This window comes from Anomalospiza imberbis, unplaced genomic scaffold (assembly GCF_031753505.1).
Source record: "Anomalospiza imberbis isolate Cuckoo-Finch-1a 21T00152 unplaced genomic scaffold, ASM3175350v1 scaffold_82, whole genome shotgun sequence".
NCBI lineage: Eukaryota > Metazoa > Chordata > Aves > Passeriformes > Viduidae > Anomalospiza > Anomalospiza imberbis.
This window is the reverse complement of record NW_027100436.1, coordinates 375699-403012: the sequence shown is the minus strand read 5'-3', so window position 1 is coordinate 403012 and position 27314 is coordinate 375699. Positions and strand designations below refer to the sequence as shown.

Sequence of the window (27314 nt, the reverse complement as noted above, 5' to 3'; positions counted from 1 at the left end):
TCCCTGTCCCCATCCCCTGTCCCCATCCCCATCCCTATCCCTGTCCCTGTCCCCGTCCCCATTCCCTGTCCCCCTGTCCCTGTCCCCCATCCCTGTCCCCCTGTCCCCTGTCCCCATCTCCTGTCCCTGTCCCTGTCCCCTCTCCCCTGTCCCCATCCCTGTCCCCATCCCCTGTCCCCTGTCCCCAGTCCCTATTCCCTGTCCCTGTCCCCGTCCCTGTCCCCTGTCCCCATCCCTGTCCCTGTCCCCGTCCCCATTCCCTGTCCCCATCCCCGTCCCTGTCCCCATCCCTGTCCCCATCCCTGTCCCTGTCCCCCATCCCTGTCCCCCTGTCCCCCGTCCCCGTCCCCATCCCTGTCCCCATCCCTGTCCCTGTCCCCTCTCCCCTGTCCCCATTCCCTGTCCCCCTGTCCCTGTCCCCGTCCCTGTCCCTGTGTCCCCATCCCTGTCCCCATCCCTGTCCCCTGTCCCCATCCCCGTCCCCGTCCCTGTCCCTGTGTCCCCATTCCCTGTCCCCTGTCCCTGTCCCCGTCCCCATCCCCATCCCTGTCCCCATTCCCTGTCCCTGTGTCCCCATCCCCATCCCCATCCCGCTGTCCCCTCGTGTCCCCGGTGTCCCCAGGGCGCTGTTGTCCCCGTGCCCGGACACAGGCGGTGGTGGCAGGGGGTGCCAGGGTCCCCAGCTGAGCCGGCGGTCACCCCACGGTGACACGGGGCCCGTGAGGAGCACCAGAGGCACCGGAGCCAGGGGAAAACGCCCCGAAGGTGGCCCTGGGGACGGGCTGGGGGCGACAGGGGCCACAAAGAGCCCCCAAATATTGTCACCTCTGGGCCTCGGGGGTTCCGGGGCGTCACACGCGCCTCTGGGGGGATTTTGGGGGGTTCTGGGGGGCGTCACACCCCCAGGCTTGTGAGGATTTGGGGGTTCCGGGGGCGTCACACGCGCCTCTGGGGGGATTTGGGGGGCTTGTGAGGATTTGGGGGTCCTGGGGGTGGATTTTGGGGGGGTTCTGGGTGGATTTTGGGGGGCTTGTGAGGATTTGGGGGTCCTGGGGGTGGATTTGGGGGGGTTCTGGGTGGATTTGGGGGGGCTTGTGAGGATTTGGGGGTCCTGGGGATGTCACACGAGGTTCTGGGTGGATTTTGTGGGGGCGTGTGAGGATTTGGGGGTTCTGGGTGGATTTCGGGGTTCTGGGGGTGGATTTTGGGGGGCTTGTGAGGATTTGGGGGTCCTGGGGATGTCACACCCCAGGCTTGTGAGGATTTGGGGGGTCCTGGGTGGATTTTGGGGGTTCTGGGGGTGTCACACGAGATTCTGGGTGGATTTTTGGGGGGTTGTGAGGATTTGGGGGTGTCACAGGAGGTTCTGGGTGCATTTTGGGGGGGTTCTGGGTGGATTTGGGGGTCCTGGGGGCGTCACACGCGCCTCTGGGGGGATTTTGGGGGCCTGTGAGGATTTGGGGGTCCTGGGGATGTCACACCCCAGGGTTGTGAGGATTTGGGGGTTCTGGGTGGATTTGGGGGTCCTGGGGGTGGAATTTGGGGGAATTTGTGAGGATTTGGGGGTTCTGGGTGGATTTGGGGGTTCTGGGGTGGATTTGGGGGGTTCTGGTGGATTTGGGGGTTCTGGGGGTGTCACACGAGGCTCTGGGTGGATTTTGGGGGGTTTATGAGGATTTGGGGGTCCTGGGGTGGATTTTGGGGGGGTTCTGGGTGGATTTTGGAGGGGTTGTGAGGATTTGGGGGTTCTGGGTGGATTTGGGTGTTCTGGGGGTGGATTTTGGGGGGTTCTGGGTCGGATTTGGGGGTTCCAGGGGTGTCACACGAGGCTCTGGGTGGATTGGGAGTTCTGGGTGGATTTTGGGGGGTTCTGGGTGGATTTGGGGGTTCAGGGGTGGATTTTGGGGGGTTCTGGGTGGATTTGGGGGGGTTGTGAGGATTTGGGGGTTCTGGGGGTGGATTTTGGGGGGGTTCTGGGTGGATTTTGGGGGGCTTGTGAGGATTTGGGGGTTCCAGGGGTGGATTTTGGGGGGCTCTGGGTGCATTTTGGGGGGCTCTGGATGGATTTGGGGCTTCTGGGGGTGGATTTTGGGGGGGTTCTGGGTGGATTTGGGGGTTCTGGGGGTGGATTTTGGGGGGGTTCTGGGTGGATTTGGGGGTCCTGGGGGAGGATTTTGGGGGGCTTCTGAGGATTTGGGGGTCCTGGGGGTGGATTTTGGGGGGGTTGTGAGGATTTGGGGGTTCTGGGGGTGGATTTTGGGGGGTTCTGGGTGGATTTGGGGTTCTGGGGTGGATTTTGGGGGGTTGCTGGGTGGATTTGGGGGTTCCGGGGGTGGATTTTGGGGGGTTCTGGGTGGATTTGGGGGTTCTGGGTGGATTTGGGGGTTCTGGGGGTGGATTTTGGGGGGGTTCTGGGTAGATTGGGGGTTCTGGGGTGTCACACGAGGTTCTGGGTGGATTTGGGGGTCCTGGGGGAGGATTTTGGGGGGCTTCTGAGGATTTGGGGGTCCTGGGGGTGGATTTTGGGGGGGTTGTGAGGATTTGGGGGTTCTGGGTGGATTTTGGGGGGTTCTGGGTGGATTTGGGGGTTCCAGGGTGGATTTTGGGGGGGTTCTGGGTGGATTTGGGGGTTCCGGGGTGGATTTTGGGGGGCTTGTGAGGATTTGGGGCTTCTGGGGTGGATTTTGGGGGGGTTCTGGGTGGATTTGGGGGTTCTGGGTGGATTTGGGGGTTCTGGGGGTGGATTTTGGGGGGGTTCTGGGTGGATTTCGGGGTCCTGGGAGTGGAATTTGGGGGAATTTGTGAGGATTTGGGGGTCCTGGGGGTGTCACATAAGGTTCTGGGTGGATTTTGGGGGGGTTGTGAGGATTTGGGGGTTCCAGGGGTGGATTTTGGGGGGTTCTGGGTGGATTTGGGTGTTCCGGGGGTGGATTTTGGGGGGGTTCTGGGTGGATTTGGGGCTTCTGGGGGTGGATTTTGGGGGGGTTCTGGGTGGATTTGGGGCTTCTGGGGGTGGATTTTGGGGGGGTTCTGGGTGGATTTGGGGGTTCTGGGGGTGGATTTTGGGGGGGTTGTGAGGATTTGGGGGTCCTGGGGGTGGATTTTGGGGGGGTTCTGGTGGATTTGGGGGTCCTGGGGGTGGATTTTGGGGGGGTTGTGAGGATTTGGGGGTTCTGGGGGTGGATTTTGGGGGGGTTCTGAGTGGATTTGGGGGTTCCGGGGCGGATTTTGGGGGGCTCTGGGTGCATTTTGGGGTTTTGGGGTGTTCCTGCTGCTGGGTGACAACAACCAGGAGCAGCTTTTGGGTAAAAAAACCCCCAACTGGGGTAAAACCCCCAAAGCTGGAGTGGTTTTTCCCCCATTTCCCATCGCTCTGGGGCTAAAATCCGCCACTGGGGGGGTGGGGGTCTCATCTGCTGCCCAAGGTACCCACCCCAAAATTTTGGGGTAAAAAACGCCCCGAAAAGGAAGGGGAAGAACAAAAAAAGCAGTAAAATCCAGCAGTGGGGGGAGGGGCAGGCACAGCCTGGGGGTTTTGGGGTGATTTTGGAGCATTTTGGGCAACTTCACCCCCTCCAAACCAACACTGAGGACAAATTCTCCCCTTTCACCTCTGAGTTTTTGGGGTTTTTTTTTTTGGGGGGGGGGAGGATTTGACCTGGATTTAGGGGAACTTTAAACCCTTTTTTCTCCCCTGTTTAATATCTCCTTTCTCCTTCCTCAATTCCCCTTTTTTCAATATTTTTCAATATTTTTGAAAATCCTTTTTTTCAATATTTTCTCTGTTTTCATCCCCTTTTTTCCTCCCCTTTTCCGAATTTCCCCCTTTCTCCATCCTCTTCTCCCTTCTTGTAACGTTTTCTTCTCTTTCCGGAAGCTTTCCCCATTTTTTAACTCTTTACAAATCTTTTCTTTTCTGATTTTTGCCCACTTTTTAAACCTTTTCCCCCTTTCCAAAGTATTTTTCCCATTTTTAGTATTTTTCCCTCTTTGGAATCTTTTTTCCATTTTTTTTCTCTCTCCTCTTTAATACTCTTCTCCTTTTTAAATATTTCCCCCTTTTTATTATTTTTTCCTTCTTCGATGTTTTTCCTTTTTAATATTTCTCAATTTTCCAATATTTTAGTAACTTTTACCTCTTTTTGAAGAGGTAAATTCAAATATTCTTTTTGAATATTTTTCTCAATTCGAACATTTTCTAAACTTTCATCCTTTTAAACATTTTTCCATTTTCAGTATTTTTTTGCTTTTTCAATGTCTTCCCTTTATTATTTTTTCCTTTTCCCACCTTTTTAATTCTTCCCATCCTTTTTCAACCTCCTTCCCTTTTCCAATCTTTTTAAAAATATTTTTTTCTTTCAAACTTTTTTCTGACCATTTGTTCCTTTCCCAGCATTTTTCTTTTTTCATCTTTTAAAACCCTTTTCCCAATATTTTTTATTCCTTTTCAATTTTTTTCCTTTTCCAAGCTTTTTCCTTTTTCAATTTTCCTCTTTTTCAGTTTTTTCCCTTTTTCAGTTTTTTCCTTTTTCAATTTTTTCCCTTTTTCAATTTTTTTCCTTTTTCAGTTTTTTTCCTTTTCCAAGCTTTTTCCCTTTTCAATTTTTTCCCTTTTTCAGTTTTTTCACTTTTCAATTTTTTCCCTTTTTCAATTTTTCCTTTTTCAGTTTTTTCCCTTTTCAATTTTCCCCTTTTTCAATTTTTCCCTTTTCAATTTTTCCCTTTTCAATTTTTTCCCTTTTCAATTTTTCCCTTTTTCAATTTTCCCCTTTTCAATTTTTTCCTTTTTCAATTTTTCCCTTTTTTCAATTTTTTTCCTTTTTCAGTTTTTTTCCTTTTTCAGTTTTTTCCCTTTTTCAATTTTTTCCCTTTTTCAATTTTTCCCTTTTTCAATTTTTTCCCTTTTCAATTTTTCCCTTTTTCAATTTTTCCCTTTTTCAATTTTTTCCCTTTCCAATTTTTTCCCCTTTTTCAATTTTTTCCCTTTTCAATTTTTCCCCTTTTTCAATTCTTTCCCTTTTCAATTTTCCCCTTTTTCAATTTTTCCCTTTTCAATTTTTTCCCTTTCCAATTTTTCCCTTTTCAATTTTTCCCCTTTTTCAATTTTTCCCTTTTCAATTTTTTCCCCTTTTTCAATTTTTCCCCTTTTCAATTTTTCCCTTTTTCAGTTTTTTTTTCCTTTTTCAGTTTTTCCCTTTTTCAATTTTTTCCCTTTTTCACTTTTCCCCTTTTTCAGTTTTTTTTTCCTTTTTCAATTTTTCCCCTTTTTCAATTTTTCCCTTTTTCAATTTTTTCCCTTTCCAGTTTTTTTCCTTTTTCAGTTTTTTCCCTTTTCAATTTTCCCCTTTTTCAGTTTTTCCCTTTTCAATTTTTCCCCTTTTTTAATCTTCTTCCTTTTCCATTCCCCCCTTTTCCATCTTTTTATTCTGTTTCCATCTTTTTATTCCTTTCCATCTTTTTATTCCTTTTCCATCTCCCCCCCTTTCCCAACCTTTTCTAATCCCACCTCCATCTTTCCAACCCCTTCCTCAACCTTTTTTTTTTTTTTCAATCCTTATAAACCCCCTCTCTTTTTTTTTTGTTCTTCCTCCCTGCAGCCTTAAAGAAACTCCAAAAAAAGAAAAAACAAAAAAACCCAACAACCCCAAAACCCAACCCACCAAACCACTCCCTTCCCAAGTATTTCAAAGTCGAGGAGGGAGGGAGAAAGAACAAAAAAAAAAAAAATAATAAAAAAATCGCTTTTTTTTTTTTTCTTTTTGTTTTTTGAGTGCGTGTTTAAAATCACCGAGGGAGGGGGGAGGAATGGGCGAAAAAAAGGGCTGGGGGGAAGGGTAAAAATGCTTTAAAAAATGAAATGCAAAAGGGAAGCGTGACGAGTATGGAACTAGTTAACCTTTAACAATTTATGCTGATGTCACACTGAGCATGAGTACTGATTAATCCCCCCCCCCCGAAATATTTTTATGGGAGCGAGGAGAGGAGGGGAGGGGTGGAAGAATAAGGAGAAAGAGAAGAAGAGGAGGAAAAAAAAAAGAAGAAAAAAAAAATAATTTACCGCAGCCATCTTTGTTTTATGCAGAAAAAAAAAAAAAAATCAAATCTCCGGCTTCGGGTCCCCCCCTTCTCTAACCCGGGCTGGGGCCACATAAATATTTTGTCCCTCGCCGAGCCGGGATCTGCAGGAGGGGGAAAAACAACAACAACAACAAAAAAATATATATATAAATATATAAATTTATATATCACGCACGAGGCCCCCAGAGCGATCAAAACTCCCCCAAAATGAGCAGGACGAGGATGATTCGCCTGCTCGGGCTGTAGCGGCGGAGGCTGGGGGGGGCTGGGGGCATTTATTAATTTTTTGAGGGGGTTTGTTTGGTTATTTTTTTTATTTTTTTAAGGGATTTATTCTTTTTGAGGGGTTTCGTGCTTTTTTTTTTTTTTTTTTTTTTTTGAAGGATTTCCGTGGGTTTTGTTTTGAAATTTTTTAAATTTTTTTTTTTTAACCCGGCGCCGTTGATTTTTAAGGTTTTTTGGCGCTTTTTTTTTTTTTTTTTTTTTTTTTGGATGCCGGTTTTTTCACCCTTTTCAGCCCTGCTTTTTTGTTCATTTTCAACCTTTTTCCCCATTCCCTTCCCTTCTTGAATATTAATGCTCATTTTTGACTCTCCTCCCTTGCCACATCAATTTTAAGCTTGACCCCCCCCCTTTTCCTTCCCTTTCCTTCCCCATTTTAAATTTTAATGTCGATTTTTTACCCCTTTTTGCCTCCCCTCCCTGCCCTTTTCCATTTTTCCACCCCACTTTTCCCCATTCCTTTCCCCTCCAATTTAACCCCTTTCCAATTCTCCCCTTTATTCCCTTCATTCTTTCCCTGAACGCTTCCCTTCCCTCCTTTTTTTTTTTTTTTTTTTTTTTTTTGGTCGTTTTTCCCCTTAAATATTAATTTTAATTTTTTTTCCCCTCCTTAATTCCCCTCCCCCTTTCGCGGCTGGGGTTTTGTCGTTTTTTTTTTTTTTTCCTTTTTTTTTTTTTTGAGGCTTTTTCCTCCTCTTTTTCACCCTCCTTCCTCCCTTAAGGTGCGTGTGGGGCAACTTTAAAAAAAAAAACAACAAAACAACAACAAAAAAAAAACCCCAATTCGGCCATTTTGCGCTTTTTTTTAAAATTTTTTCTCCCCCTCATGAAAAGGAGAGAAAAAATTTCCCCTCATTTTTAACCCCTCCCTCCTCCGTATTTTTTATACCCCCCCCCCTCCATTGACCGCGGTGTGGTTTTTACCGTTATTATTATTAATTTTTTTTTTTTTAATTATTATTATTTTTTTTTTTTTGGAGTGTTGTTGCTGGCTGGCGGAGACAGGCGCGGGGGGGGGGGGGTTGTTTTATTTTAAAATTACACCCGGGGCGGCCATTTTCGCTGCCGGCGCCGTCCCGCCGCCCGCCGCCCATACCCGCGCCCTGAGGGCGATTTTAACCGATCCGGCCGTTTTTTAACCCATCGCGGCCCCGCCGGGCCCGGGCCCGGCCCGGCGGAGCGGGGGGTGGGGTGGGGTGGGGGTCGCCCCGTCCCGCCCCCTCCCCACTTTTCCCCGAGCCGCCCCCCAGCCCTTCTAAGCGGCGGGGGCGGTTTGGGGCGGTGGGAGCGGCGCTCGCCGAGGGTCCCGCCGGCCTCCCCCGCCCCTCACCCGGCCATGGCGTCCCCGCTGAGGGAGGACGAGGAGGAGGAGGAGGAGATGGCGGTGTCCGAGGGGGACGAGGAGGACGACGACGAGGAGGACGACGAGGAAGAGGAGGAGGAAGACGCCGCCGCCGCTGCTGCCGCTGCTGCCGCTGCTGCCGCTGCCGCCGCCGCCGCCGCGCTCTTGGCCGGGCACCGAGGGCCCCCCGACATCTTCGCCGGGCCGGCCCCGCTCCCGCCGCCGCCGCCGCCGCCGCCGCCCGCGCCCGCCGCGCCCGGGCCGCCGGAGGAACCCGCAGGTACCGCCGGGACCCCCGAGTGAACACCCCGAGACCCTCAGAGCTTCCCGGGGGTACCGCCGGGACCCCCCGAGTGACCACCCCGAGACCCTCACATCTTCCCCGGGGTTACCGGGACCCCCGAGTGACCACCCCGAGCCCCTCAGAGCTTCCCGGGGGTTCCGCCGGGACCCCCCGAGTGACCACCTCGAGACCCTCGGACACTCCCGGAGGTACCGGGACCCCCGAGTGACCACCCCGAGACCCTCAGAGCTTCCCGGAGGTACCGGGACCCCCGAGTGACCACCCCGAGCCCCTCAGGGCTTCCCGGGGGTTCCGCCGGGACCCCCGAGTGACCACCCCGAGCCCCTCAGGGCTTCCCGGGGGTTCCGCCGGGACCCCCGAGTGACCACCCCGAGCCCCTCAGGGGTTACCAGGGGTACCGGGACCCCCGAATGACCACCCCGAGCCCCTCAGGGCTTCCCGGGGGTACCGGAACCCCCGAGTGACCACCCCGAGCCCCTCACAGCTTCCCGGAGGTACCGGGACCCCCGAGTGACCACCCCGAGACCCTCAGAGCTTCCCGGGGGTTACGCCGGGACCCCCCGAGTGACCACCCCGAGCCCCTCGGACACTCCCCGGGGTACTGCCGGGACCCCCGAGTGACCACCCCGAGCCCCTCAGGGCTTCCCGGGGGTACCGGAACCCCCGAGTGACCACCCCGAGACCCTCGGACATTCCCGGAGGTACCGGGACCCCCCGAGTGACCACCCCGAGCCCCTCAGAGCTTCCCGGGGGTTCCGCCGGGACCCCCGAGTGACCACCCCGAGCCCCTCGGACACCCCGGAGGTACCGGGACCCCCGAGTGACCACCCCGAGCCCCTCAGACATTCCCGGGGTTACCGCCGGGACCCCCCGAATGACCACCCCGAGCCCCTCAGAGCTTCCCGGGGATACCGGGACCCCCCGAGCCCCTCAGGGCTTCCCGCAGTTACCGGGACCCCCCGAGCCCCTCAGGGCTTCCCGGGGACACCGGGACCCCCCGAGCGTCCCCCCGGGCTCATCGCCTCTGGAGCTCCTCAGCGCTTCCCGGGGCCGCGCCCCGAGCTCCCCCTTCCCGCTCCCTGTGCGCTTACCGGAGGCGCCCGCAGGTACCGGGACCCCCCGAGCCCCGATCCTCACCTGTCCCCTCAGATCTTCCCGCAGGTAACCGAGCCCCGCTGCCCCCTCAGCTCTTCCCGGAGCTTCCCGCAAGTACCGGGACCCCCGAGACCCCCGGTCTGCCCCCCACTCCCTCAGAGCTTCCCGGGGCCGCCCACAGCTACCGAGGCTCCCCGAGCCCCACTGTCCCCTCAGCGCTTCCCGCCGGTACCGGAGACCCCCGAGCCCCTTCTCCGGTCCCCTCAGCGATCCCACCGGTACCGGAGACCCCCGAGCCCCTTCTCCCGTCCCCTCAGTGCTTCCCGCCGGTACCGGAGACCCCCGAGCCCCTTCTCGGGTCCCCTCAGCGATCCCACCGGTACCGGAGACCCCCGAGCCCCTTCTCGGGTCCCCTCAGCGCTTCCTGCCGCTACCGGAGACCCCCGAGCCCCTTCTGGGGTCCCCTCAGTGCTTCCCACCGGTACCGGAGACCCCCGAGCCCCTTCTGGGGTCCCCTCAGTGCTTCCCGCCGGTACCGGGTTTCCCCCCGAGGCCCCTCGTTGCCCTCAGCGCTTCCCGCCGGTACCGGAGACCCCCGAGCCCCTTCTCCGGTCCCCTCAGCGATCCCATCGGTACCGGAGACCCCCGAGCCCCTTCTCGGGTCCCCTCAGCGTTCTCGCCGGTACCGGGGGTGGGCAGTGAGGGGAGGGAGGTGTTTGTAAACAACCGCGAGTGTCACCGTGCGGCCACCGGTGTGCGGGGACACCGGGGTGGCAGGAGCGCGGGCCGTGGGGAGACGGGGCCTGGATGTCCCTGCCAGGACCCAAAGTGGGTGCTGACAGGTGATGGGGCCTGTTGTGTCCCTGCCAGGACCCAAAGTGGGTGCTGACAGGTGATGGGGCCTGTTGTGTCCCTGCCAGGACCCAAAGTGGGTGCTGACCCCACAGCAAGGGTGACGGGGCCTGGATGTCCCCTGCCAGGACCCAAAGTGGTGCTGACCCCATCGTGGGGGTGACGGGGGCTGGTGGTGCCCTGCCAGGACCCAAAGTGGGTGCTGACCCCACAGCAAGGGTGAAAGTGCCTGTTGTATCCCTGCCAGGACCCAAAGTGGGTGCTGACCCCATCGTGTGGGGTGACAGCGCCTGTTGTATCCCTGCCAGGACCCAAAGTGGGTGCTGACCCCACAGCAAGGGTGACAGGGGCTGTTGTGTCCCTGCCAGGACCCAAAGTGGGTGCTGACCCCACAGCAAGGGTGACGGGGCCTGGATGTCCCCTGCCAGGACCCAAAGTGGTGCTGACCCCATCGTGGGGGGTGACGGGGGGCTGGTGGTGCCCTGCCAGGACCCAAAGTGGGTGCTGACCCCACAGCAAGGGTGAAAGTGCCTGTTGTATCCCTGCCAGGACCCAAAGTGGGTGCTGACCCCATCGTGTGGGGTGACAGCGCCTGTTGTATCCCTGCCAGGACCCAAAGTGGGTGCTGACCCCACAGCAAGGGTGACAGGGGCTGTTGTGTCCCTGCCAGGACCCAAAGTGGGTGCTGACAGGTGATGGGGCCTGTTGTGTCCCTGCCAGGACCCAAAGTGGGTGCTGACAGGTGATGGGGCCTGTTGTGTCCCTGCCAGGACCCAAAGTGGGTGCTGGACCCCACAGCAAGGGTGACGGGGCCTGGATGTCCCCTGCCAGGACCCAAAGTGGTGCTGACCCCATCGTGGGGGTGACGGGGGCTGGTGGTGCCCTGCCAGGACCCAAAGTGGGTGCTGACCCCACAGCAAGGGTGAAAGTGCCTGTTGTATCCCTGCCAGGACCCAAAGTGGGTGCTGACCCCATCGTGTGGGGTGACAGCGCCTGTTGTATCCCTGCCAGGACCCAAAGTGGGTGCTGACCCCACAGCAAGGGTGACAGGGGCTGTTGTGTCCCTGCCAGGACCCAAAGTGGGTGCTGACCCCACAGCAAGGGTGACGGGGCCTGGATGTCCCCTGCCAGGACCCAAAGTGGTGCTGACCCCATCGTGGGGGTGACGGGGGCTGGTGGTGCCCTGCCAGGACCCAAAGTGGGTGCTGACCCCACAGCAAGGGTGAAAGTGCCTGTTGTATCCCTGCCAGGACCCAAAGTGGGTGCTGACCCCATCGTGTGGGGTGACAGCGCCTGTTGTATCCCTGCCAGGACCCAAAGTGGGTGCTGACCCCACAGCAAGGGTGACAGGGGCTGTTGTGTCCCTGCCAGGACCCAAAGTGGGTGCTGACAGGTGATGGGGCCTGTTGTGTCCCTGCCAGGACCCAAAGTGGGTGCTGACCCCACAGCAAGGGTGACGGGGGCTGGATGTCCCCTGCCAGGACCCAAAGTGGGTGCTGACCCCATCGTGTGGGGTGACGGGGCCTGTTGTGTCCCTGCCAGGACCCAAAGTGGGTGCTGACCCCATCGTGTGGGGTGACGGGGCCTGTTGTGTCCCTGCCAGGACCCAAAGTGGGTGCTGACCCCACAGCAAGGGTGAAAGTGCCTGTTGTGTCCCTGCCAGGACCCAAAGTGGGTGCTGACCCCACAGCAAGGGTGAAAGTGCCTGTTGTGTCCCTGCCAGGACCCAAAGTGGGTGCTGACCCCACAGCAAGGGTGACAGGGGCTGTTGTGTCCCTGCCAGGACCCAGAGTGGGTGCTGACCCCACAGCAAGGGTGACAGGGCCTGGATGTCCCTGCCAGGACCCAAAGTGGGTGCTGACCCCATCGTGTGGGGTGACAGCGCCTGTTGTGTCCCTGCCAGGACCCAAAGTGGGTGCTGACCCCATCGTGTGGGGTGACAGCGCCTGTTGTGTCCCTGCCAGGACCCAAAGTGGGTGTTGAACCCCACAGCAAGGGTGACGGGGCCTGGATGTCCCTGCCAGGACCCAAAGTGGGTGCTGACCCCATCGTGTGGGGTGACGGGTGTTGTTTATGCATCTGACAGGACCCAGTGGCTGTTTTGCGGGGTGATGGGGGCTGTAGGTACCTGACAGGACCCAGGTTGGCTGTTGCACCCCGTTTTGAGGTGTTTGGGGGCTGTTTCTCCCCTTCCAGGACCTGAATGGGTTATTTCACCCCATATTGAGGTGTTTGGGGGCTGTTTCTCCCCTTCCAGGACCTGAATGGGTTATTTCACCCCGTTTTGAGGAGTTTGGGGGCTGTTTCTCCCCTTCCAGGACCTGAATGGATTGTGTTACCCCATATTGAGGTGTTTGGGGGCTGTTCTCTCCCCTTCCAGGACCCGAATGGGTTATTTCACCCCGTTTTGAGGTGTTTGGGGGCTGTTTCTCCCCTTCCAGGACCCTGAATGGGTTATTTCACCCCGTTTTGAGGTGTTTGGGGGCTGTTTCCTCCCCTTCCAGGACCTGAATGGATTGTGTTACCCCATATTGAGGGGTTTGGGGGTTGTTTTTCCCCTTCCAGGACCTGAATCACCCCGTTTTGAGGTATTTGGGGGCTGTTTCTCTCCTTCCAGGACCTGAATGGGTTATTTCACCCCGTTTTGAGGAGTTTGGGGGCTGTTTCTCCCCTTCCAGGACCCTGAATGGGTTATTTCACCCCGTTTTGAGGAGTTTGGGGGCTGTTTCTCCCCTTCCAGGACCTGAATGGGTTATTTCACCCCGTTTTGAGGAGTTTGGGGGCTGTTTTTGCCCTTCCAGGACCCTGAATGGGTTATTTCACCCCGTTTTGAGGTATTTGGGGGCTGTTTTTTGCCCTTCCAGGACCCTGAATGGGTTATTTCACCCCGTTTTGAGGTATTTGGGGGCTGTTTTTGCCCTTCCAGGACCCTGAATGGGTTATTTCACCCCGTTTTGAGGTGTTTGGGAGCTGTTTCTCTCCTTCCAGGACCTGAATGGGTTATTTCACCCCGTTTTGAGGTGTTTGGGGGCTGTTTTTTCCCCTTCCAGGACCTGAATCACCCCGTTTTGAGGTGTTTGGGGGCTGTTTCTCCCCTCCCAGGAGTAAATGGGGGCGTAAAATGGGGAAAAAAGAGCATTTAGCACCAAAATTCCCATTTTTCACACCCTCATTCCCAGTGTGGGGGTTCAAACGCAGTGACTGGTGGTTTTCCATCAGGTGGGGCACTAAAATTGACCATTTTTGTCTGAAATTAAGAGGGTTTTTCTCCCTTCCGAATTAAATTTGTTGGATTTTTTTTTTTTTATTGGCCTCAAGCTGACGAGGGGAAAAGGCATCTCCAACCCCAGAGGAGTCAGTTTGTTTAAAAAAAATCAGCTTTAAAGCGAAGCCGCTCGCTCTGAAAAGGCTCAGAAGTGGATAAATTCAGATTTCAGAAGCTTTATTTTCCCCAAAAAGGTTAGAAATGAGCACATTTGGGGGTTACTTCCCCCTTTTCCCCCCAGAATGCTTAGAAATGGGTTAAATCTGGGGTTTGGAACCTTTTCCTTGGCCCTGAAGTGCCCAGAAATCGATAAGTTTGTATTTCAGGCTCCTTTCTTTCTTTCATTTTTGTCCCCAAATGCTCAGAAATGGGTAAATGTGGATTTTGGAGCTCCCAAGGATGAGTAAATCCAGCTTTTAGAGCAGTTTGTGTTTCTGGAAAAGCTTAGAAATGGATAATTTTGGAGTTCAAGCTCCTGCTTTTCCCCCAGAATTGTTCCTAAAGTGAGTAAATTTGGGAGTTTTCCCCCCCACAGTGCTCAAGAATTGGTACATCTGGATGACAGAGCTCACAAAAAATGCTCAAAATGGGGCAAATTTGGATTTTAACCCCTTCCAAAACGCTCAGAAATGGGCGCACTCTGACTTTAGAGCTCCCTCTTTTGCAGAAAAGCTCAGGAATGAATAAATTTGGATTTTAACCTCCCTTTTTTTCACCCCCCAAACCCCTCAGAAATGGGCAAATCTCACCTTCCGCTCCTTCCCCGACCCTTTCCTTCGGGGTTTTTTCTGCACTTTTTGGCCAATTCCTGAATTATTTTCCCTCCGATATCCCGCGTGGGACACACAGACACCCCCAAACCAGCCCTTAATTCACTTTTTAAAACTTTCCCCCACCCCCAACCACCCCAAATCCCCATTTTTCCCCCCTTTTTCCTCCCCCAAACACCCCCTATCCCCATTTTTTATCCTTTTCCCTCGCAGAACATCCCCAATCCCCATTTTCCCCCCCGCTTTTTCCTCCCCCCAACCCCCAAAATCCCTATTTTTATGAACCTTTCTCCCCCTCGAGCAGAAGTTTTGCCCATTTTTAACCTTTTTCCCCCCCCCGGATCAGCAGCAGCCTGGCCTCTCTCCCCGGATTTGAGGTGAAATAACACTTTTTCCCCCATTTTCCCAGCGGGAAGCCAACTCCTCCCCCTCCTCCACAGCTGAAACTTGTTGGTTTGGGGTTGGTTTTTTTTTTTTTAAATCCTTTTTTTTCCCGATTTTTGCCGTTTTCAGCCCATCCCAGCAGAGAACAATGGCGAGGCCGCGAGCTAGGGAGGTGGGGGGGGAAGCGCACCCAAACCGCCCGAATTTTCCCTTTTAAAAAAAATAAAAATTAAAAAAAAAAAAAAAAAAAACAACCCCAAAAAAACAGAAACCCCGAAAAATCAAACCTAAACTTGAGATTCCCCACACTTGGCACCAAGTTCCCGAGCAAAGGCCTGCCCGGCTGCTCCAGCGCCAGGAGCGGCAGGAAAACTGCGGGGAAAACACCCCAAAAAAAACAAACCCACAAAAAAAAAAGGAAAAAAACCCCAAATCGGGGATTTCTGCCGCGCGGGGGAAGCGGCGCCTCGCTCCCCGCTGTGCCTCTTCCCCCAGTTTTTCCCTTTTCCCCCCCCATTTCGGAGCTCCCCTCCCTCTTTCTTTGTTCCAACTCCTTCCTCCTCTTTTGCCGGAATCACTCCCCCTTTTTTTCTCCTTTTTTTTTTTTTTTTATTGTGGTTTTTGCTACATTTTTTTCATTTTTCCACCTATCCCCCCCCACCACCACCACCACCGCCGCCTCTCCTTTTTCCCTTTGCCATTTCCACCGTTTCCCCCCTCGTTTCTCTCTCCCCCCACCGCTTCAGGATCGCGGCTTTCCCCGGGTGGGGGATTTTTGGTGGGGTTTTTTTATTTTTTTGGGGGTTCTTTTCTCCCCCTTTTTCTCGAGGTGCGGGGAGTGGGAGCACGTCACGTGTGTGGAAAATTCTGGTTGATGCTTTGCCAACGCGCCCCGCGCATGTCCGATGGGGCCGGGGGGGGGTTTTGGATTTGGGGGGTGAAAAGGGGGGAAAACACCCCAAAAAAATGGCAGGATCGGGCCCGCAGCGGCTCGGCCCCGTCCCCGCCAACGGCCGCGTGTCCCCGGCAGCACCCCCAGGTGATGGTTTGGGGCGAAAACCCAGCGAAAAGGGGAATTTGGAAAGCGAGGAGCGGCGCGGGGGGGGGCTGGGGGGAACAGGGCGGGCTGGGCCTCGGCGCTGCCGCCATGGTAAAAAAAACGGGCGGAAAAAGGGAGGTTTTGGGGTTTTCGCCCCCGCGGGGTCGGCGCTGCCGGTGGTCCCGGCGCCCGGCCCGGCCGCCCGGGGCTGGCAGGCGGCGGTGCCAAGGGATTAGGCTGGAATGTGACCCCGGCGGCGCCGGGTGTTGCTTCCTGTCCCCTCGCCAACCTTGGCACCCGCTGTCACCCCCCCCGTGTGTGTGTGTGTGCGCGTCCCCCTGGCTCCCCTGGGGACAACCCCGGCGGTGATTTACGGGTGACAGCGCGGGGGACCCGCGGGGGACAGGCACGCGCCGGGCGCGGGCCGTGCCAGCGGCTGGCAGATGTGACACCTCACTGTCGCCGGCGTCACCCCGGGCGGCTGCCAGAGCGGCGGGGACAGCCGGGGCCGTGACACGGATGCGGTGTCACCGCCCCGGGGACAACGGGCCGCGGGAATGCGCGGTGGCCCCTGTCACACGGGGATGCCGGTGGCCCTCGGCCAAGGGCTTGGGAAATCCTCTGCTGGCGGTTGGTCACCGTCACCGTGACACCGGTGTCCCCATGTGAGGGGTTGGGGAATCCTCTGCTGGCGGCTGGTGACACCGCTGTCCCCAGAGTGAGAGCTGGGGAATGCTCTGCCGTCATTTGGTCACTGTCACCGTGTCACCGGTGTCCCCTGAGAGCTGGGGAATGCTCTGCCACCAGTCGGTCACTGTCACCGTGTCACCGGTGCTTGGTCACTGTCACGGTGACACAGCTGTCCCCAAGTGAGGGTCAGGGAATCCTCTGCCATCATTTGGTCACTGTCACGGTGTCACCGCTGTCCCCTGAGAGCTGGGGAATGCTCTGCCACCGTTTGGTCACTGTCACGGTGTCACCGGTGCTTGGTCACTGTCACAGTGACACTGCTGTCCCCAAGTGAGGGTCAGGGAATCCTCTGCCGTCATTTGGTCACTGTCACGGTGTCACCGCTGTCCCCTGAGAGCTGGGGAATGCTCTGCCATCGGTCGGTCACTGTCACTTTGTCACCAGTGCTTGGTCACTGTCACGATGACACCGCTGTCCCCAGAGTGAGAGCTGGGGAATGCTCTGCCGTCATTTGGTCACTGTCACAGTGACACCGCTGTCCCCTGAGAGCTGGGGAATCCTCTGCCATCGTTCGGTCACTGTCACCTTGTCACCGGTGCTTGGTCACTGTCACGGTGTCACCGGTGTCCCCTGAGAGCTGGGGAATGCTCTGCCACCGTTTGGTCTCTGTCACTTTGTCACCAGTGCTTGGTCAGTGTCACCGCTCTCCCCTGAGAGCTGGGGAATCCTCTGCCACCGTTTGGTCACTGTCACCGTGTCACCGGTGCTTGGTCACTGTCACGGTGACACCGGTGTCCCCAAGTGAGGGTCAGGGAATCCTCTGCCGTCATTTGGTCAGTGTCACGGTGTCACCGGTGTCCCCTGAGAGCTGGGGAATGCTCTGCCACCGTTTGGTCACTGTCACGGTGTCACCGGTGTCCCCTGAGAGCTGGGGAATCCTCTGCCACCGTTTGGTCACTGTCACGGTGACACCGCTGTCCCCAGAGTGAGAGCTGGGGAATGCTCTGCCGTCATTTGGTCACTGTCACGGTGACACTGGTGTCCCCTGAGAGCTGGGGAATGCTCTGCCATCGGTCGGTCACTGTCACTTTGTCACCAGTGCTTGGTCAGTGACACTGCTGTCCCCAAGTGAGGGTCAGGGAATCCTCTGCTATCATTTGGTCACTGTCACATTGACACCGGTGTCCCCTGAGAGCTGGGGAGTGCTCTGCCATCGTTTGGTCACTGTCACGGTGACACCGGTGTCCCCTGAGAGCTGGGGAATCCTCTGCCGTCATTTGGTCACTGTCACCGTGTCACTGCTGTCCCCTGAGAGCTGGGGAATGCTCTGCCACCGTTTGGTCACTGTCACTTTGTCACCAGTGCTTGGTCACTGTCACGGTGACACCGGTGTCCCCTGAGAGCTGGGGAATCCTCTGCCACCGTTTGGTCACTGTCACGGTGACACCGGTGTCCCCTGAGAGCTGGGGAATGCTCTGCCATCGGTCGGTCACTGTCACTTTGTCACCAGTGCTTGGTCACTGTCCCGGTGTCACCGGTGTCCCCTGAGAGCTGGGGAATGCTCTGCCATCAGTCGGTCACTGTCACGGTGACACCGGTGTCCCCAAGTGAGGGTCAGGGAATCCTCTGCCATCATTTGGTCACTGTCACGGTGTCACCGCTGTCCCCTGAGAGCTGGGGAATGCTCTGCCATCGGTCGGTCACTGTCACTTTGTCACCAGTGCTTGGTCACTGTCACGATGACACCGCTGTCCCCTGAGAGCTGGGGAATCCTCTGCCATCGGTCGGTCACCGTCACGGTGTCACTGCTGTCCCCAAGTGAGGGTCAGGGAATCCTCTGCCGTCATTTGGTCACTGTCACGGTGACACCGGTGTCCCCTGAGAGCTGGGGAATGCTCTGCCATCGTTCGGTCACTGTCACAGTGACACCGGTGCTTGGTCACTGTCACGGTGACACCGGTGTCCCCTGAGAGCTGGGGAATGCTCTGCCATCGTTTGGTCACTGTCACCGTGTCACCAGTGCTTGGTCAGTGTCACGGTGACACCGGTGTCCCCTGAGAGCTGGGGAATGCTCTGCCATCGGTCGGTCACTGTCACGGTGACACTGCTGTCCCCAAGTGAGGGTCAGGGAATCCTCTGCCGTCATTTGGTCACTGTCACAGTGACACCGGTGTCCCCTGAGAGCTGGGGAATGCTCTGCCATCGTTCGGTCACTGTCACAGTGACACCGGTGCTTGGTCACTGTCACGGTGACACCGCTGTCCCCTGAGAGCTGGGGAATGCTCTGCCACCGTTTGGTCACTGTCACCGTGTCACCAGTGCTTGGTCACTGTCACGGTGACACCGGTGAACCCTGAGAGCTGGGGAATCCTCTGCCACCGTTTGGTCACTGTCACGGTGACACTGGTGTCCCCAAGTGAGGGTAAGGGAATCTTCTGCCGTCATTTGGTCACTGTCATGGTGACACTGGTGTCCCCTGAGAGCTGGGGAATGCTCTGCCATCATTTGGTCACTGTCACGGTGACACCGGTGTCCCCTGAGAGCTGGGGAATGCTCTGCCACTGGTCGGTCACTGTCACGGTGTCACCGGTGTTTGGTCACTGTCACGGTGACCCTGCTGTCCCCTGGGCTGAGCCATTTGGGAATCCTGTGCCATCCATCCGTCACTGTCACGGTGACACCGCTGTCCTCATGTGAGAGTTGGGGATCCCTGTGCCATCAGCTGGTCACTGTCACGGTGTCACCGGTGTTTGGTCGCTGTCACGGTGACACCGCCGTCCCCACGTGACGGTTGGGGAATGCTCTGCCATCGGTCGGTCACTGTCACGGTGACACCAGTGTTTGGTCACTGTCACGGTGTCACCGGTGTTTGGTCGCTGTCATGGTGACACCGGTGTTTGGTCACTGTCACGGTGACACCGCCGTCCCCACGTGACGGTTGGGAAATCCTCTGCCATCGGTCGGTCACTGTCACGGTGTCACCGGTGTTTGGTCACTGTCACGGTGTCACCGGTGTTTGGTCGCTGTCACGGTGACACCGGTGTTTGGTCGCTGTCATGGTGTCACCGGTGTTTGGTCGCTGTCATGGTGTCACCGGTGTTTCGTCACTGTCACGGTGTCACCGGTGTTTGGTCACTGTCACGGTGACACCGGTGTTTGGTCACTGTCACGGTGTCACCGGTGTTTGGTCACTGTCACGGTGTCACCGGTGTTTGGTCGCTGTCACGGTGACACCGGTGTTTGGTCACTGTCACGGTGTCACCGGTGTTTGGTCACTGTCACGGTGACACTGCCGTCCCCACGTGACGGTTGGGGAATCCTCTGCCATCGGTCGGTCACTGTCACGGTGACACCAGTGTTTCGTCACTGTCACGGTGACACCAGTGTTTCGTCACTGTCACAGTGTCACCGGTGTTTGGTCGCTGTCACGGTGTCACCGGTGTTTGGTCGCTGTGATGGTGACACTGCTGTCCCTTGTCCCTGTCCCCATTCCATCCCCATCCCGTCCCCACGGCTGATGCCACCGTGTCCCCACAGATGGTGACGAGGAGCTGCTGCGGGGCCTCGAGGGGGCCCTGGGGGTGAAGAAGAAGAAAAGGGGCCCCCGGAAACAGAAGGAAAACAAACCCGGAAAACCCCGGAAACGGAAAAAACTGGTGGGTGCCCCTGGGCTCAGGGACAGGTGACAGGGTCTGGGGACAGTGGGTGGGGTCAAGGACAGGTGACAGGGTCTGGGGACAGGTGATGGGTTGGGGTTGGCTGTTGGGGGTCTCTGGGATCTCTGATGGGATTCTGAGGGTGTCTGACAGGGTCCTGGTGTGACTGAGGGGTGCTCTCAGGATCGCTGACGGTTTTGGGGTGTTTTTGGGGTGGTTTTGGGGTGCCCAGGTGAGCGAGGATAAGTTGGAGTCGGAGAGAGACGAGTTCCCATGGGAGGAGTACCGGGAGTGGTTCAGGGGTCCTGGTGTGGTTCAGGGGTCTCAGGGTGACCGGGGGGATGTTCTCAGGGTGACTGAGGGGGGCTCTCGGCGTCACTGACGGTTTTGGGGTGTTTTTGGGGTGGTTTTGGGGTGCCCAGGTGAGCGAGGATGAGCTGGAGTCAGAGAGGGACGAGTTCCCACGGGAGGAGTACCGGGAATGGTTCAGGGGTCCTCTCAGGGTGACTGAGGGGTGCTCTCAGGATCGCTGACGGTTTTGGGGTGTTTTTGGGGTGGTTTTGGGGTGCCCAGGTGAGCGAGGATGAGCTGGAGTCGGAGAGGGACGAGTACCCACGGGAGGAGTACCGGGAGAAGTCGGAGAGCGGCGGCAGCGACTCGGGCGGGGCGGCGCGGAAGCGGCGGCGGAAGCACCGCGAGAAGAAGGAGAAGAAAACCAAGAGGCGGAAAAAGGCCGATGATGAGGGGGGGCAGAAGGTCAAGGTACGGCCTGGGGGGCACCCCGGGGTGGGGGGCACTGGGGGATCCCCCGGTCCTGCCCCTGTGCGGGGAACTGGGGGTTCTGGGTGGGGGGTCCCAGCACCTGTGTGGGGTCCTCATGGGGGTCCTGACGCCTGTGGGGGGTTTTGTGGGGTTCTGTCCCTGTTTGAGGTCCTCATGGGGGTCCCGACACCTGTGGGGGGTTTTGTGGGGGTCCCATCACCTGTGTGGGGTTCTCATGGGGGTCCCATCACCTGTTGGGGGTTCTCATGGGGGTCCCATCACCTGTGTGGGGTTCTGTCCCTGTGTGGGGTTCTCATGGGGGTCCCATCACCTGTTGGGGGTTCTCATGGGGGTCCCATCACCTGTGGGGGGTTCTCATGGGGGTCCCAGCACCTGTGTGGGGTCCTCATGGGGGTCCTGATACCTGTGTGGGGTTCTGTCCCTGTTGGGGGTTCTCATGGGGGTCCCATCACCTGTGGGGGGTTCTCATGGGGGTCCCAACACCTCTGAGGGGTTCTCATGGGGGTCCCATCACCTGTGGGGGGTCCTCATGGGGGTCCCATCACCTATGTGGGGTTTTGTGGGTTTCTCTCCCTGTGTGGGGTCCTCATGGGGGTCCTATCACCTGTGGGGGGTCCTCAGGGGGTCCCATCACCTCTGTGGGTTCCTCATGGGGGTCCCAACACCTGTGGGGGGTCCTCATGGGAGTCCCATCGCCTGTGGAGGGGTTCTGTCCCTGTGTGGGGTTCTCATGGGGGTCCCATCACCTGTGTGGGGTTCTGTCCCTGTGTGGGTTCCTCATGGGGGTCCCATCACCTGTTGGGGTCCTCAGGGGGTCCCATCGCCTGTGGAGGGGGTTCTGTCCCTGTGGGGGGTCCTCATGGGGGTCCCATCACCTGTTGGGGGTCCTCATGGGGGTCCCATCACCTGTGTGGGGTTCTCATGGGGGTCCCGACACCTATGGGGGGTTCTCATGAGGGTCCTGATACCTGTGTGGGGTCCCATCGCCTGTGTGGGGTTCTCATGGGGGTCCCATCACCTGTGTGGGGTTCTCATGGGGGTCCCATCACCTGTGTGGGGTTCTCATGGGGGTCCCAACACCTGTGGGGAGTCCCCATGGGGGTCCCATCACCTGTGTAGGTCCCTGTGGTGTTCCCAAAACCCCTTGGGTGCCCACGGGGGGCCCATCTCCCCTCTGGTCCTCGTTGGGGGGGTCCCATCACCCACGTTGGGACCATCGGGGTCCCGACAGGTGACGTGTTTCCTTCTCCTCCTCTCTGTCCCCGTGGCTGGTGTTTGTTTCTCCCCATCCTGGCGTCCCCCCACGTCACCCCCGTGTCCCCAGCAGGCAGTGGAGCAGAAATCCTCGGCGCAGCTGCTGGGGGCCTGGGGGCTGGAGGACGTGGACCACGTGTTCACCGAGGAGGATTATCACACCCTCACCAACTACAAGGCCTTCAGCCAGTTCATGAGGTGGGGCTGGGGGCACCCCGGCACTCCTGGGGGTCCCTCTGGCTGTTTGGGGGGCACCCTGAGGGTCCCTTTGGGTGTTTGGGGGGCACCCTGAGAGTCCGGGGGGGCCCTTTGGGTGTTTGGGGCCACCCTGGGGGTCCCTTTGGGTGTTTGGGGGCCATCCCGTGGGTCCTGGGGGTCCCTCTGGGTGTTTGGGGGGCACCCTGAGGGTCCCTTTGGGTGTTTGGGGGGCACCCCAGGGGTCCTGAGGGTCCCTTTGTGTGTTGGGAGGCCATCCCGTGGGTCCTGGGAGGTTCCTCTGGGTGTTTGGGGGCACCCTGAGGGTCCCTTTGGGCGTTTGGGGGCACCCCGGGGCTCCTGGGGGTCCCTTTGGGTGTTTGGGGGGCATCCTGAGGGTCCCTTTGGGTGTTTGGGGGCACCCCAGGGGTCCTGAGGGTCCCTTTGGGTGTTGGGAGGCCATCCCGTGGGTCCTGGGAGGTTCCTCTGGGTGTTTGGGGGCACCCTGGGGGTCCCTCTGGGTGTTTGGGGGCACCCCAGGGGTCCTGAGGGTCCCTCTGGGTGTTTGGGGGGCACCCTGAGAGTCCCGGGGGTCCCTTTGGGTGTTGGGAGGCCATCCTGTGGGTCCTGGGAGGTTCCTCTGGGTGTTTCGGGGGCACCCCAGGGGTCCTGGGGGTCCCTCTTTGTGTTTGGGGGCACCCTGAGGGTCCCTTTGGGCGTTTGGGGGCACCCCGGGGCTCCTGGGGGTCCCTCTTTGTGTTTGGGGGCACCCCAGGGGTCCCTCTTTGTATTTGGGGGCACCCTGAGGGTCCCTCTTGGTGTTTGGGGGACACCCTGAGGGTCTCCCTCACGCCCCCTCATGCCCCCCACGCCTTTGGACCCCCCTCCCACCTCGCCCCTCGCTCTGCAGGCCCCTGATCGCCAAGAAGAACCCCAAAATCCCCATGTCCAAGATGATGACCATCCTGGGGGCCAAGTGGAGGGAGTTCAGCGCCAACAACCCCTTCAAGGGCTCGGCCGCCGCCGTGGCCGCGGCCGCAGCGGCCGCAGCGGCCGCCGTGGCCGAGCAGGTGTCGGCCGCCGTGGCCGCCGTGGCCCCCGAGGCGCCGCCCCCGCCCCTGCGCAAGGCCAAGACCAAGGAGGGCAAAGGTGGGGACCCCTCCCCACCCTCAGGGGGTCTGGGGGTACCCCCCCGGGTCTGTGGGGTCACCCTCGGGTGGGTGGGGGTTTGGGGGGGGTCACTCGGATGGTTTTGGGGGTCTCCGGGGTGGTTGAGGGGGGTCTCTGGGGTGGTTTGGGGAGTTACTGGGGGGTTTGGGGAGTTACTGGGGGGTTTGGGGGTCACTGGGGGGTTTGGGGGTTGGGGGATTTGGGGAGTTACTGGGGGGGTTTGGGGGTCACTGGGGGGTTTGGGGGTTGGGGGATTTGGGGAGTTACTGAGGGGGGTTTGGGGGTCACTGGGGGGCTTTGGGGAGTTACTGGGGGGGTTTGGGGGTCACTGGGGGGTTTGGGGAGTTACTGGGGGGGGTTGGGGGTCACTGGGGGGCTTTGGGGAGTTACTGGGAGGGGTTTGGGGGTCACTGGGGGGCTTTGGGGAGTTACTGGGAGGGGTTTGGGGGTCACTGGGGGTCTTTGGGGAGTTACTGGGGGGCTTTGGGGAGTTACTGGGGGGTTTGGGGGTCACTGGGGGGGTTTGGGGGTCACTGGGGGGGTTTGGGGAGTTACTGGGGGGTTTGGGGGTCACTGGGGGGCTTTGGGGAGTTACTGGTGGGGGGTTGGGGGTCACTGGAGGGTTTGGGGGATTTGGGGAGTTACTGAGGGGGTTTGGGGGTCACTGGGGGGCTTTGGGGAGTTACTGGGGGGCTTTGGGGAGTTACTGGGGGGGTTTGGGGGTCACTGGGGGGCTTTGGGGAGTTACTGAGGGGGTTTGGGGGTCACTGGGGGGCTTTGGGGAGTTACTGGGGGGCTTTGGGGAGTTACTGGGGGGGTTTGGGGGTCACTGGGGGGCTTTGGGGAGTTACTGAGGGGGTTTGGGGGTCACTGGGGGGCTTTGGGGAGTTACTGGGGGGTTTGGGGGTCACTGGGGGGCTTTGGGGAGTTACTGGGGGGGGGTTGGGGAGTTACTGGGGGGTTTGGGGGTCACTGGAGGGCTTTGGGGAGTTACTGGGGGGTTTGGGGGTTGGGGGATTTGGGGATTTACTGGTGGGTTTGGGGGTCACTGGGGGGCTTTGGGGAGTTACTGGGGGGTTTGGGGGGGTCACTGGGATGGTTTTGGGGGTCTCTGGGGTGGTTGAGGGGGTCTCTGGGGTGGTTTGGGGTTCTCCAGGGTGGTTTTGGGGGGTCTCTGGGGTAGTTTTGGGGGGCCCTGGGTTGCTTGAGGGGGGAGCCCTGTGGTGGTTTGGGGTCCCTGGGGTGGTTTGAGGTGGTTGAGGGGGGGTCCCTGGGGTGGTTCGGGGGTCCCTGACCCCCCCCGTGCCCCCCAGGCCCCGGGCACAAGAAGCGCAGCAAGAGCCCGCGGGTGCCCGAGCTGAAGAGGAAGATGAAGGGCAGGAAGATGGCCCCGCTCAAGATCAAACTGGGAGTACTGGGAGGCAAACGCAAGAAGAGCAGCTCGGTGAGTGCCCCCGAGGGGCACTGGGGACACTGGGGGACACTGGGGGACACTGGGGGACACTGGGGGACAGGGCAAGGGGCACTGGGGACACTGGGGACACTGGGGGACAGGGCAAGGGGCACTGGGGACACTGGGAGCACTGGGGGACACTAGGGGACAGAGCAGGGAAGGAATGGGGACACTGGGGACACTGAGGGACACTGGTGACACTGGGGGACAGGGCAGGGAGGGAATGGGGACACTGGGGGACAGGGCAAGGGGCACTGGGGACACTGGGGGCACTGGGGGACAAGGCAGGGAGGGAATGGGGACACTGGGGACACTGGGGGACAGAGCAAGGGGCACTGGGGACACTGGGGGCACTGGGGGCACTGGGGACACTGGGGACACTGGGGGACAGAGCAAGGGGCACTGGGGACACTGGGGGACACTGGGGACACTGGGGGACAGAGCAAGGGGCACTGGGGACACTGGGGGACAGGGCACGGAGGGAATGGGGACACTGGGGACACTGGGGGACAGGGCAAGGGGCACTGGGGACACTGGGGGACACTGGGGACACTGGGGGACAGAGCAAGGGGCACTGGGGACACTGGGGGACAGAGCAGGGAGGGAATGGGGACACTGAGGGTGGGGACACCCAGGGACAGCGACACCGAGGACATGGGATTGGACGCTTGTCCCCGCTGTCCCCTGGTGACCCGATGTCCCTGCTGTCCCCGCTGTCCCCCGGTGACCCGATGTCCCTGCTGTCCCCACTGTCTCTGCTGCTGTCCCTGCTGTCCCCCGGTGACCCGATGTCCCTGCTGTCCCCGCTGTCCCCCGGTGACCCGGTGACCCGATGTCCCCGCTGTCCCCGTGCAGAGCGAGGACGCGGGCGAGGCCGAGGAGGAGTCGGACGCCGAGAGCCCCGGGGTGCTGGGGGCCACCCCCCGCCCCGACCCCACCACGCGCCTCAAGAAGCTCAAGCGGGGCCGCCCCGGGCGCAAGAAGAAGAAGGGTGAGCGTCCCCACGTGTCCCCGAGTGTCCCCGGGTGCCACCACCGCCACCCCGCTTGGGCGATGGGGACGGCCGGGTGACGTCCCCGTGTCCCCTCCCCCCGTCTCTCCTTGCAGCCCCCGGCGCCGGGCCGGGCCGGGAGCGCGGCCCCGTGGGGACGGGCACGGCGCCCGCGCACGGTGAGACACCCCAAGTGTCCCCAAGGTGTCACCCGGGGTCCCCAAGCCCCCACGGGTGTCCCCCCAGAGTGGAGGCCGTGGTGCTGTCTCTGTCTCCAGCCCGGTGGTGGTGGCTGGGGGGGTCCCCAGCCCCTGGTGTCCTCGGAGGGGTGTCCCCAAGGTGTCCCCAGCCCTGTCCCCGTGTCCCCAGCCCTGTTCCCGTGCCCCCAGCCCTGTTCCTGTGTCCCCAGCCCTGTCCCCGTGTCCCCAGCCCTGTTCCTGTGCCCCCAGCCCTGTTCCTGTGCCCCCAGCCCTGTTCCTGTGTCCCCAGCCCTGTCCCTGTGTCCCCAGCCCTGTCCCCATGTCCCCAGCCCTGTCCCCGTGTCCCCAGCCCTGTCCCTGTGTCCCCAGCCCTGTTCCCGTGCCCCCAGCCCTGTTCCTGTGCCCCCAGCCCTGTTCCTGTGTCTCCAGCCATGTCCCCGTGTCCCCAGCCCTGTTCCTGTGCCCCCAGCCCTGTTCCTGTGTCCCCAGCCCTGTTCCTGTGTCCCCAGCCCTGTCCCCGTGTCCCCAGCCCTGTCCCCGTGTCCCCAGCCCTGTTCCTGTGTCCCCAGCCCTGTCCCCGTGTCCCCAGCCCTGTCCCCGTGTCCCCAGCCCTGTTCCCGTGTCCCCAGCCCTGTCCCCGTGCCCCCAGCCCTGTTCCTGTGTCTCCAGCCATGTCCCCAGTTCCTCCATCCTGCTGTTCCCAGTGTCCCCATGTCCCCATCCCTCTGTCCCCAGTGTCCCCAGTGTCCCCATCCCTGTCCCCAGTGTTCCCAGTGTCCCCATGTCCCCATTCCTCTGTTCCCAGTGTCCCCATGTCCCCAGTGCCCTTCAGCCCCATCCCCAGTGTCCCCCAGTGTTCCCAGTGTCCCCATGTCCCCATTCCTCTGTTCCCAGTGTCCCCATGTCCTCAGTGCCCTTCAGCCCCATCCCCAGTTCCCCCAGTGTTCCCAGTGTCCCCTTGTCCCCATCCCTCTGTCCCCAGTGTCCCCAGTGTCCCCATCCCTCTCCCCAGTGCCCCTCAGCCCCATCCCCAGTGTCCCCAGTGCCCCCATTGCCCCATCCCCAGTGTCCCCATCCCTGTCCCCAGTGCCCCCATTGCCCCATCCCCAGTGTCCCCAGTGTCCCCATCCCTGTCCCCAGTGCCCCTCAACCCCGTCCCCAGTGTCCCCAGTGTCCCCAGTGTCCCCATCCCTGTCCCCAGTGCCCCTCAACCCCATCCCCAGTGTCCCCAGTGTCCCCAGTGTCCCCATCCCTGTCCCCATTGCCCCCATTGCCCAATCCCCAGTTCTCCCAGTGTCCCTCAGCCCCATCCCCAGTGTCCCCATCCCTGTCCCCAGTGCCCCTCAACCCCATCCCCAGTGTCCCCAGTGTCCCCATCCCCAGTTCCCCCAGTTCTCCCAGTGTACCCATCCCCAGTTCCCCCAGTGTCCCCAGTGTCCCCATCCCTGTCCCCAGTGCCCCCATTGCCCCATCCCCAGTGTCCCCAGTGCCCCTCAACCCCATCCCCAGTG

At 59.0% G+C, this 27314-nt stretch overlaps 1 protein-coding gene across 1 annotated transcript in view; it reads left to right on the top strand.

The window, feature by feature from the left end:
* The first annotated feature begins 7596 nt into the window (after positions 1–7596).
* Positions 7597–27314, top strand: part of LOC137467855 (chromodomain-helicase-DNA-binding protein 3-like) — a 70137-nt gene continuing 50419 nt past the window's right edge. Inside the window, 7 exon segments of the mRNA XM_068179267.1 lie at positions 7597–7982; positions 19639–19757; positions 20331–20519; positions 21868–21992; positions 22900–23138; positions 24473–24603; positions 25468–25603. Coding sequence (XP_068035368.1) covers positions 7697–7982; positions 19639–19757; positions 20331–20519; positions 21868–21992; positions 22900–23138; positions 24473–24603; positions 25468–25603 — 1225 coding nt within the window. The 5' untranslated portion in view covers positions 7597–7696.